The following is a 12,788-nucleotide window of genomic DNA, read 5'->3' on the forward strand; positions in this document are numbered from 1 at the left end:
AAAGAACAGGTAACTATAGGTCAGTTAGCCTAACACCTGTTATAAAAGGATGTAATAGAGCATTTAGAAACACACAATATAGCTAATGTCAACACAGCTCCATAAAACAGAAATCATGTCTGACAATTTCTTTTAAGAATTCTTTAAGGAGGTAATAAGCAGGATAGATAAGGGGAAAGCAGAGAGTACAATATATTTGGATTTCCAACAGCCTTTTGATAAAAATATCCCACCCCTCCCCAAATCAGGCTATTCAATGACAGGCTAAGGTGTTGGGAACAGCATATTAGTATGGATAGAGGTTTGGCTAATTAACATCAGATGGAAAATTTGGATGGGATTGGGTCATTTTCAGGATGGCAACCTACACCTAGTGCAGTGTCACATCGTTTAGTGTCAGGCCCAGAATTATTTATGAAATATCTTGACAAGGTAAATGCTGACAGGATGTTTCCCATTGTGTCAAAATCTAGGGCCAGAAGACATAATAAAAGAGAAAGGGGTGCCAATGTAAGACTGAGATGAGGAGGGTTGAGTGTCTTTGGAACACCTTGCCACAGAGAGCAGAAAGCTTGTGTATATTTAAGGTTGCGAAAGACAGATTCTCAATCAGTAGGGGAATCAAGGGTTGTGGGGAAAATGCAGTAAAGTGGACGTGAGGAATGTCAATTTAGCCATGATTCTATTGAGTGGCAGAGCAGGCACACGGGATCGAATGGCCTACACCTCGTTTCTTCTTGTCTTATATGAAATGACTTGGATAAGGAGAGTGAATGTACTGTAACAAAGTTTTCAGATGACACAAGAATAGGCAGGAAGGAAAGTGCTCAGGATGACAAAGAATCGACAAAGAGATTTAGATAGGTTAAATGAGTCAGCAAAAACATGATAGATAGCATATGAAGTGGAAAAATGTGAGATTATGGACTTTGGCAGGTAGAATGGGGAGGTGTCAGCTGTATGGAAAATTAGGAAATCAAAGTTAAAAGGCGAAACTGCAGGTTAGTGAGGAGGTGGATTGTTACCAGAAATTAAGAAGGACAGAACATGTGAATGCACCAAGGAATCATGCAATTGGGAAATGTGAAGACGGAATAAATTTAATGACTTTGTATCTGAATGCATGAAGCACTGAGAATAAAATTAATGAATTGACAGTGCAAATAAAGAAAAATGGGAATGACTTGGTAGTGATTACTGAAACGTAGTTGCAGGGAGACCAGATGTGGAAATTCAGTATCCTAGAGTGCTCATTGTTTCAGAAGGATAGGCAGGAACGAAAAGGAGGTGGTTTCCCTTTGTTGGTAGATGAGGACAGCAATGCTGAAATGAGAAATTATACAGGCACTGGAAACAAAAACACAGAAATGTGGAAGCTTTGGTAAGGGTGCAGAGGAGATTTACTAGGATGTTGCCTGGTATGGAGGGAAGGTCTTACAAGGAAAGGCTGAGGGACTTGAGGCTGTTTTCATTAGAGAGAAGAAGGTTGAGAGGTGACTTAATTGAGACATATAAAATAATCAGAGGGTTAGATAGGGTTGTTAGGGAGAGCCTTTTTCCTAGGATGGTGACGGCGAGCACGAGGGGGCATAGCTTTAAATTGAGGGGTGAAAGATATAGGACAGATGTCAGAGGTGGTTTCTTTACTCAGAGAGTAGTAAGGGAATGGAACGCTTTGCCTTCAACGGTATAGATTCGCCAACTTTAGGTACATTTAAGTCGTTATTGGATAAGCATATGGACATACATGGAATAGTGTTGGTTAGATGGGGTTCAGATCGGTATGACAGGTCGGCACAACATCGAGGGCCGAAGGGCCTGTATTGTACTGTAATGTTCTATGTTCTAGAATCAGTCCGGAAATAAGAAATAGCAAAGGAAAGATGTCCCTACTGGGAATAATCTATAGGTCCCTCAACAGTAATTCTTCAGCAGGATAGTGTAAACTAGGAATTGCTGGTGGCATGTAAGAAAAGTGTGGAATAATCGTGGTTGATTTTAATATGCATATTGACTGGATTAATCAAATTGACAAGGGTAGCTTTGAGGGAGAGTTCATTGAATGTATTAGACATTGTTACAGATTGTTATCAGAGATTGCAAGATATTGGAACCAACCAGAGAGCAGGCTATTCTGGATATTTGTAATGGTTTGGGATTAATAAATGATCCTCAAGAGAAGTCGATCATAGCATGCCAGAATTTCAAATTCAGTGAGAGTGAAAGAAATTGGAGTCCCACACCAACATTCTGAAGTTTAAAGAAAAAGGTAATTTTATTTAGGCACGAGGACAGATTTGTTTCTGGTAAAAATGGATAGAAGAAAATCCATCCAAAATTCACTATAATATCCTTGGCTTTAGATAACTTCAGTGAATCATGATATAATTGTTTCATTTAACATGTGTTTTGAGGATTCTGTAAAGAGGAAACTATGTGCTGTCATTAACTCAGAAGGACACCTTGTTCCTACAAATCATTTGACAGTTATGATTTATTTCTCACATGAAATCACAAAGGTTACTTGCCTTTAAGACAGCTGAAATGTGGTGGAACAACTGGCAGATAGCTGATGTGTAATTCAATTAATTATGGCTTTAAAAATAATTGTGAACAAGTGGGGTGGCTAGCAGTATTGCTTCACAGCACCAGGGACCCAGGTTCAATTCCAGCCTTGGGCATCTGTCCGTGTGGAGTTTGTGCATTCTGCCCATGTCTGAATGGGTTTCCTCCGGGTGCTATGGTGTCCTCCCTCAGTCCAAAGATGTGCTGGATAGAGGGACTGGTCACGCTAAATTGCCCATAGTGTCCAGAGATGTGCAGGCTAGGTGGCCTGGACATGGGAAATATGTGGTTACAGGGACTAGGTAGTGGGGTTGGTTTGGTGGGATGCTCTTCAGAGGGTCGTTGTGGACTCAATGGGCCAAATGGCCTACTTCCACACTATAGGGATTCTATGATTCTAATTTTGTTAAGCCTGCTCCATTCAGTCCAGAACATCTATGACTTGTTATAAACTAATCTGCTGTCCTGTCGAAGTGATACAATCCACTGTTAGGAGAAAATGAAGTCAGAAGTCAAAGCAGTAGCACTCCGAAAGCTTGGGTGATTTCAAATAAACCTGCTGGACCATAACCTGTTGTTGTCTGACTTCTGACTTTGTCCACCCGAGTCCTACAGCAGCACCTCCGCATCATGAGAATAATAAAGATGACTCCTCTGCACTTCAGTAACATCAAAATAGGAGGCACTGACTTTGAAGTTGACTTTTAAAATTACAAAAAACTTTTCTTTAAAGTTAATTTTGAAACATTTATAAATTTCATTCTCATGAAATTCCAATGATTAGTAAAGCAAATTCAGGTGCTTTAATAAAATAACATTTCAGCTCCATTTAAAATCATTTGTTGATACTGAGGTTTCTTTTTTTAAACTGACCACTGAATATCTAATTCTAAAACAATAACCTACATAACCTGAATAAGGGATTCATGAAGGGAATTTTCAAATGTTGAATTACTAAAGTATTAAGTTGTTCTAAAAAGATTAACAACTTAATGAAAACAGGATTGAGTACATGGAATGGCTGCATTTTTCAATCACGTTTTATTCAATAAACATTCAAACTGACTAATATCAGAAGACCCATTGATAATGAAAAAGAAACATTTAATAATTTACATTCCATTTTTAACAATCTTCAATGCTTTATTGATGCACAATTTTTCTCTTTCATGTCTACAATTTGTTTGAAATTCCCTTAACATCTTCATTGTTAAATCAGTAGTTTCCCCACAAGAATGCATTCACAATTTTTTTTAACAGGTGCATCCAAATTTTCCAACTTTATTGTCAATTCAAATGTATTGCATGGAACCCTTGAGTGACACACAAATTATTCCACGAATTTCATCTATTTCATAAAGAGCTAATAAAAAGACATTTAGTACACTTGCCCTCATTGCCCAGTCCTTTGAGTATAGGAGTTGGGAAGTCATGCCCTTTACTGGAGTACTGTGTCCAGCTCTGGTCACCAGTTAAAGGAAGGATATTATTAGCCAGAGAGGGTTCAGAAAAGACTTACCAGAATGCTCGCAGGTATGGAAGGTTTGAGTTATAAAGAAAGGCTGCATAGGCTGTGACTGTTTTCACTGAAGCGTAGGAGATTGAGAGGTGACCTTATAGAAATTTATAAAGTCAGAAGGGGTATAGATAGGTTGATGGTAGGTGTCTTTTCCCTAGACTAGGGATTTCAAGACTAGCGGCTATGTTTTAAGGTCAGAGAGATTTAGAAATAACATGAGGGGCATTTTTTTTTACACAAAGGGCGGTTTGCATGTGGAATGAACATCCTGAGGAAATGATGGACATGGGCTCACTTAAAAGACATTTGGATAAGTACGTGAATAGGAAAGGTTTGGAGGGAAATGGGCCAGGAACAGGCAGCGAGGATGAGTTTTGTTTGGGATTATGTTCGGCATGGACTGGAAGGCCCGAAGAGTCTGTCTCTGTGCTGTATGACTCTATGACACAATAAAGTAGTCATGTTTTGCTCCCAATTTTCTTATTTTGCTGAAATTGTCTTTAGATTTCTAAATATGAAGATCCTTCAAAGAAAATAAATCAAGACATTTTAATAATAACAGACACAGAATTATTGGACTTAAGAGGAGTAGGTTCTTCAGTCCTTTCAGTATGCTCCACCATTCAATAAGACCATGACTCATCTTATTATAGTCTCAACTCCAAGCTCTTGTCTGCCCTTCATAAACCTGGACTCCTTTGTCGATCAAAATACTCACTTAGCCTTGAACAAATTCAAAGACCCACCCTTCACTGCACTCTGTAAAAGAAAATGTCACAGACAAAAACGCTTCTCAGAGAAAAATATTTCACCATAGCTCTATCTTAAGAGGGAGGCTGCTTATTCTTAAACCATGTTCCCTCGTTGCAATTTCCTCCAGGAGAGCAGACATCCTCCCAACATTAATACAATCAAGTGTCCTCTTATAAATTTCAATAAAATCAACTCTTATTCATCTGAACTCTGATTTTTCAAATAAAGGTGGCCAAAATGTACTCTAGATGTGATTTCACAAAGGCCCTGTACAACTGCAGCAAAACTTCCCTACCTTTATGAATAAAGATCAGAGTTAACATTTCGGGTCCAGTAATCCTTCATCAGAACTCTCCAGGGTTAACATTTGGGGTCACCAGACCCAAAACGTTAACTCTGTTCTTGCTTCACAGGTGTTGCCAAATTTGCTCAGCTTTTCCAGCAACTTATGGGTTTTTGTTCTGATATAGAACATCTACAGTTCTTTCTGTTTTTCCCTACGTTTATATTCCATTCCCTTTGCCAATAATGCCAGCATCATGTTGCTTTCCGAATTATTGTGTCTCATGTACCAGGACACCAGATCCCTCCGCACAATGAATTGTGCAATCTCGCTCAATTTAAACAATATACTGCTTTTCTATTCTTCATGCCAAAGGTGGACAGATTCATATTTACCCACATTATTATCCTGCCAAATTTTTGTCCACTTACTTAACCAATCTGTATCACTTTTGTGGACATTTTAACTTCAACTTGACAACTTACTTTGCGATCTGTCTTGATTCATCGGCAAAAGTAGCTACCATGCATTCATCCCAGTCATTAATATAAATTGTAAATATTTGAGACCCCAGCATTGATCCCCTGCGGCACTCCACCAAATGTATTAATTGCTTACCATTAATGCTGTAGTGAAGAGGTGGCAGATGTACAGGAGGCTGCTGGGGATCAAAAACCAATGTAACTCATCAAGGACAGGGGCGAAGAGTATCAATGTGGGATGTAACATAGGCAATATAGTTCAAAAGACTAACTTCATGATGGGTTCAGTGTACAAGGCCAGCAATAGTCAATTATAAAAGTGTCAGAGGTATGTAACAAACAGCAGATGGACTGAAATTAGAGTGTATCTTTAGTTTATTCATTCACACAATGTGGGTGTCACTGGTCACGCCAGCATTTATTACCCATTCATAATTTCCCCCAGAGGGTAGCTCAGTGTCAACCATATTGCTGTGGGTGTGGTGTTTTGCAAAGGCCAGAGCAGGGAAGGACAGCAGATTCCTCTACTAAAGGAGATTAGTAAACGAGATGGTTTTTACAACAATCAGCAACGGCTTCATAGTCATCATAAGACTCTTAATTCCAGATATTTATTGAATTCAAATTCTGCCGTGGCAGGATTCAAACCCAGGTCCCCATAACATGAACAGGGTCTGTGGGTTAATTATCTAGCTTAATTTCATTATACAAAGAACATAAAAGAATGAAAAAGGTGCAACATTGTTGTCTAAGATGGAATTATAACTGAGATCTAAGAAGAGATTTGAGATGTTATAGTTTTTTTAACTACAGCTGAGATATTAAAATCCTTTCACCACTTGGCAAGATGGTAAGAGGTGGCAAAAATATATCAGAACACTGGGAACAATTAAGACTGAACAGTTAATTGACACTTCATTTAAATTATGGGAAGAAAACTAACAGTCTGTTAAAACAACGATTGCAATTTATACACCTACCAGAGTTCTGAAAATCTGATCCCGATTTCCTAGAGGCCATTTAGAATCTAAAAAAGAAAAGTAATGCTGATTAATCACCAAAATTGATGGCGGTGGCATATCCAACAGTCAATAAGTTAAATAAAAACAGAAACTGGAGAATCTTAGCAGATGTGGCAGCATCTGCAGGAGGAAAGCAGAATTAACATTTCAAATCCGGTGACTCTTCAACTGCTTTTTTCTCCACAGATGCTGCCACATCTGCTGAATTTCTCCAGCAAACTTTTGTTTTTCTTTCAGATCTTGAGCATCCGCAGGTCTTTGTTGTGTTTTAGACACTAAATTGATATTGAATTTAGGATTCTAATTTTGCATCTATGATAGTAATATTGTTAAGACAGACTGAATACTACACTGGCAACGGCACAAATTTGCTAAGATAATTATTGTTAAAGAAAATATTGTACTATTTTGGCTACAAGGTCCATCTACTAGCTTTGGTGCTGTTGTACATTGTGCCAATCCAAGTACGATTGTTGAAGCCAATAATATGCATATTTTTTAAAGTGCCCTTAACGTAGCATCCCAAGATGCTTCACAGGAGAAAACTGATAACAAGCCAAATAAAAAGATCTTAGGATCAGTGACCAATACCTTGATCAAAGAATTAGATTTTTTTTGAAAGAATAGATAATTATAGAAATGCAAAGTTTAGGGAGAGAATTCAAGATCTTTGGGCCTCACTTAAAGACAATTTTGGTGCACTGCACAGAGAAGGGAGTGAAACCATGGAGAAATTTGAAAACATAGACAAGAAATTAAAACTGTAATGTTGTTTATTCATTACAGCTGCCAAACTTCGGCCACAAAGGACGACCAAGAAACTAATATGGAAAGAAGAACAGAATATAAATGCAATCTATCAAAAAGCATAAAAACAGACTGTAAAAGCTTCTATAGGAATGTGAAAAGGTAACATTTGCTGTGGGGTGGCATAGTGGTTCAGTGGTTAGCACTGCTGCCTCACAGCACCAGGGCTACAGGTTCATTTTCACCTTGGGCAACTGTCTATGTGGAGTTTGCTTATTCTCATGTCTGTATGCAGTTCCTCCCACAATGCAAAGGTATGCAAGTTAGGTGGATTGGCCATGCTAAACTGTCCTGTACTGTCCATGGATACATAGACTAGGTGGATTAGCCATAAGAAATGACGGCTTACAGGGACAGGATAGGGGGGAAGGGCTGGGTAGGAGGCTCTTTGGAGGATTGGTGTGGACTCAATAGGCCGAATGCCCTGTTTCCACACTATAGGGATTCCATGATTCAAGATGAACATGGGTCCATTAGAAGCATAGTCTATAGAATTTATAATGGAGGAAAACAGAAGTAGCAGAGAAGCTAAATGGTTACTTTGTATTTGTTTTCACAGAGGATGATACAAGAAATATCTCAGAATTAGAGAACCAAAAGACTAGGAAGAATAACAGGGTTAGAATTAAAAGACTGTTACCAAAGAAACTAAATGGGCTGAAAGTTGCTAAATCCTCAGGACTTGACAGTCCCAGAGTGTTAAGTGAGGGGCCTATAGATTTGATTCCTTACAGCGTGGAAACAGGACCTTTGGCCCAAAAAGTCCACACTGCCCCTTCAAGCATCCCACCCAGACCCATGCCCCTATAACCCACACACCCCTGAATACCACAGGCAATGTTAGCATGGCCAATCCACCTAGCCTGCACATCTTTGGACTGTGGGAGGAAACCGGAGCATCCGGAAGAAACCCATCCAGACACAGGGAAACTCCACACAGACAGTCACCCGAGGCTGGAATTGAACGTGGGTCCCTGGTGCTGTGAGGCTGCAGTGCTAACCACTGAGCCATCATCCTGCCCCTACATGTGATCTTCGGTGAAAATTCTGCAGATTCTGGAATGATTCTTCCAATTTGGAAGCTAGAAAATATCACCCTACTATTTAAGAAGGGAGCAAGAGAGAAAACAGGGAAGCTCAGACCTGTTGGAATTACCTCAGTAGTAGGAAAAATCTAGAATCTACCATAAAAGATGTGGTAAGTATACACATGGATAATAACGATCTGATTGGGCATTGTCAGCATGAATTTGTAAGTAGGAAATCATGTTTGGAGTTTTTTGAGGATGTTATTAACAAAATTAATTAAAAGGGAGTTAATGGAAGTATCAGGTTTGGATTTTCAGAAGAATTTTGAGAAGGTCCCCCACGGGAAGTTGATTAACAAAATTAGAGCACATGAGCTAGGAGGTAATGTTGTGCCATGGATGAAGAATTGGCTAAGAGACAGAAAACAGTAGATACAAATGGGTCATTCTTGTGTTAGCGAGCTGTGACTGGAGGGGTACCACAAGGATTAGTACTTCCACCTCAGCTGTTCATGTATATCAATGATGTGGAGGTGAAACCAAAAGTAATATTTCTAAATTTGCAGATGATAAAAAACTACGTGGGAATATGTGTTGTGAGGAAGATGTAAATCAGGAGGATTTGGAATCAAGAGGAACTTGGCAGATGGAATGTAATGTGGAAAATTGTGAGGTTATCCATTTTGGTGGAAGGAACAGATGAGCAGAATATTCCTTAAGCAGTGAGCAGTTGGAAACTGTATATGCACAACGGGACCTGGGCATTCCTGTCAAAAAGTTACTGAAGGTTAACATGTACACGCATCAAGTCACTTCTCAAATCCCATTGTGATTACCGGAGTCATGAACTCTTGTTTCAATTGTACACGAGCGTAGTTAGATCAAAGAAGAGTCATATTGGGCTCAAACATTAACTTTACTTCTCTTTCCATAGATGCTGCCAGACTAGCCGAGTTTCTCCAGCACTGTTTTTCCTTTAGTTCTAGTTCTTACAGTTACTAGAAAATATGATAGATTTGGTCAGCAGCAGAGTTCACAGGGGGAATCGAAGACAATTTATTTGTTCTTCTCAAAACTTAGGTGGAGAAAATTTTACCTGCTCATCCATTACTAGATGACAGATTAGCAATCTAACAATTTGAAGTGGAGGATAATAGCTTGATGATATGTACATATTTGTGGGTTCTGGGTGATGTCACTCAGAAGCATTGTGCAGGTGAGAACATGCAGGCTGGGTGGTGGTTGGGAGAAGGTAAGATTCTTGGGTAGACAGGAATAACACGACAAGAATGGGAAGAGAACTGATTGCACGTCATTTTTTTGTTACAACTTGATAGATTAAAATAAAACCACGAATCTTCAGTCCAACTGACTGCATGACAATGGAGATGTTGGAAGAGGATGGTGTGGTCAACTGAATCTAAGTGAATAGAGAAGGACAAGGAGGAATAGTTTATCCTCATCGCAATCACATGGAATGATAAAAGACATTTTGGTAACTTGGTATGTGCAGAAATAACATTTTCCATTCCAACATGATAAAATGTATGTGAAACATTACGATATTTGCAGACATACACACCACCCTGCCCAACTTATTAACTTGCTATTCAATAAACATTCAGACAAACAATAGAAAATTGCATTCAATGGTGAAAGGTCCTTCTAAACCATTACAGAAGCTCAAATGAATAAAGCACTTGACTCACTTTGTCTTCTTGGGTCCATTTTTCATTTGTTATTTCATTAACCTCTGAGCCTCCTTCCAATCAGACATGAGGAATTTGAGGGTATCACAGACTTGCCCATACTGCCAATTTAATATGTACTTGAAGATGCTTCACCTTTCCCAGTGACTTGTTATCAATCTTATAAATACTGCAACAACACAGCATGAAGCTGGATGAACACAGCAGGCCAAGCAGCATCAAAGGAGCAGGAAAGTTTGACATTTCCGGTCAAGACCCCTCTTCAGATATGGGGGAGGGGAAGGGGATTCTGAAATAAATAGGGAGACAGGGGAGGCGGATAGAAGATGGATAAAGGAGAAGATAGGGTGAGAGGAGACAGACAGATCAAACAGGCGGGGTTAGAGCCAGTGAAGGTGAACGCAGGTGGGGAGTTAGGGAGGGGATAGGTTGGTCCAGGGAGGATGGACAGGTCAAGGAGGCGGGATGAGGTTAGTGGGTAGGAGATGGGGGTGGGGCTTGAGGTGGGAGGAATGGTTAGGGAGGTGGGGACTAGCTGGGCTGGTTTTGGGATGTGGTTGGGGGAGGGGAGATTTTGAAGCCTGTGAAGTCCACATTGCTACCCTTGGGCTGCAGGGTTCCCAAGCGAAATATGGGATGCTGTTCCTGCATCTTTCGGCTGGTGTCATCGTGGCAATGCAGGAGGCCCAGGATGGACACCTTGTCCGAGGAGTTGGGGGGGTCCTTCCTGGTGAGAGTAGCAGGCATCCACCTGGAAACCAATATCCATTTTAAGCCTACCAAATGCCACAACTACCTAGAATATTCCTCCTCTCCCCCACCTTCCTGTAAAAAGGCCATGCCCTATTCCCAATTTCTTCGCCTCTGCCACATCTGCTCCCGAGATGAGGCATTCTGCTCCCAAACATTCCAGATGTCCTCTTTTTTTCAAGAGCCGCAACTTCCCCTCCACAGTGATCAAAAATGCCCTCAACCGCATCTCCCGCATTTCCCGCAACTCATCCCTCACACCCCCTATCCACAATAATAACCAAAACAGAATCCCCCTCATCCTCATGTACCACCCCACCAACTTCCAAATCCAACACATCATCCTCTGACATTTCCATCAGCTGCAATCTGACCCCACTAGCAAAGACCTTTATCCTGCCCCACCCTTATGTGCTTTCCGGAGGGACCACTCACTCAGTGACTCCCTTGTCCGCTCCAGCCCCAGCACTTTTCCCTGCAACTGAAGCAAGTGCTACACCTCCCCCCTCCTCCCCATCCCAGGCCCTAAGAAGACTTTCCACATCAAACAGATGTTCACCTGCACATCTGTTAATGCAATATCCTGTATCTGCTGTTCCCGTTGTGGCCTCCTCTACATCAGGGAAACCAAGTGGAGACTTGGGGACTACTTTGCGTAACATCTACACTCAGTTTGCTACTACACCTCCCAGTTGCGAACTATTTCAATTCCGCACCTCGCCCCAAACTCCAGGGACATGTCCATCCTGACCCTCCAGCATTGCCATGACGACACAGGAACAGCATCTCATATTTCACTTGGGAACCCTGCAGCTCAAAGGTATCACAAGCTTCAAAATCTCCCCTCCCCTGGCCACATCCCAAAACAAGCCCAGCTAGTCCCCGCCTCCCTAACCATTTCTCCCACCTCAAGCTCCACCCCCATCTCCTACCCACTAACCTTATCCCGCCTCCTTGACCTGTCCGTCCTCCCTGGACCGACCTATCCCCTCCTAACTGTCCACCTACATTCACCTTCACTGGCTCTAAACCCGCCTCTTTGACCTGTCTGTCTCCTTTCACCCTATTTTCTCCTTTATCCATCTTCTATCCGCCTCCCCCTGTCTCCCTATTTATTTCAGAATCCCCTTCCCCTCCCCCATTTCTTAAGAAGGGTCTCAACCCAAAACGTCAAACTTTCCTGCACCTCTGATGCTACTTGGCCTGCTGTGTTCATCCAGCTTCACACCGTGTTATCTCAGATTCTCCAGCACTGGCAGTTCCTACTATCTTTATAACTGCTGGAACCAAGTTTCACCTAGCAATATCCCACAACATTTCAATTTCATTTTCACTCTTCTTCATCATAGCACCCATGCATCATTTCCGACTCATCTCTCTCACCTACTTCCTCACCTTTGCTGGCTCTATGGCATACATTACGTACAAGCTACTTTAAATCTGAGCTGCTGTTTTCATTAAAAGGCAAGGGAAAGCACGAGAGGAAAAATTAGGTCTGGTAGGAAGCATTGTGAATGTGATGGAAGGCTGATTTACAGGAAGTCTGTGGTAAAGCGAGAAAAAAGAGACACAAACACTTGTCTCATTGACTTGTCTGTCAATCTTGCCACGAATGACTATCTTTTTCTAAGTATGCAAGGAGTTGGCTGAAACATAATTTTGAGACACTTGGGGGAAGGAGGTTGACACAATGATTGCTGAAAATGGCTGGAAGAAGGGTGATGAATGAGTACAGAAAGGAAGTATATATGCAAGATTAATGAAACATAAATTTTTGCTAGAGCCTGTTAAGTTTACGGGTAAATGGGTCTTTGGGGAAAGAGATAAAATCAGAAGTGGAAGACAAGGAAGAAGAAACAGAGTGAGAGGA

General features: G+C 40.9%; 2 protein-coding genes across 7 annotated transcripts in view; one reads left to right on the plus strand and one right to left on the minus strand.

The window, feature by feature from the left end:
- Positions 1-8,322, plus strand: part of LOC125459831 (kinesin-like protein KIF24) — a 151,025-nt gene extending 142,703 nt beyond the window's left edge. Inside the window, exon 16 of the mRNA XM_048546750.2 lies at positions 7,411-8,322. The gene's annotated coding sequence lies outside the window, so the exon portion shown is untranslated. The remainder of the gene's footprint in view (positions 1-7,410) is intronic.
- The window catches only part of ubap1 (ubiquitin associated protein 1), a 76,081-nt gene that overhangs the window by 49,964 nt on the left and 13,329 nt on the right, over positions 1-12,788 (minus strand). For all 6 annotated transcript variants that reach the window (XM_048546769.2, XM_048546801.2, XM_048546792.2 and 3 more), the window contains one exon: positions 6,583-6,629. In XM_048546769.2, coding sequence (XP_048402726.1) covers positions 6,583-6,622 — 40 coding nt within the window. In that variant the 5' untranslated portion in view covers positions 6,623-6,629. The remainder of the gene's footprint in view (positions 1-6,582; positions 6,630-12,788) is intronic.

This window comes from Stegostoma tigrinum, chromosome 1 (assembly GCF_030684315.1).
Source record: "Stegostoma tigrinum isolate sSteTig4 chromosome 1, sSteTig4.hap1, whole genome shotgun sequence".
In the NCBI taxonomy this organism is placed as follows: Eukaryota; Metazoa; Chordata; class Chondrichthyes; order Orectolobiformes; family Stegostomatidae; genus Stegostoma; species Stegostoma tigrinum.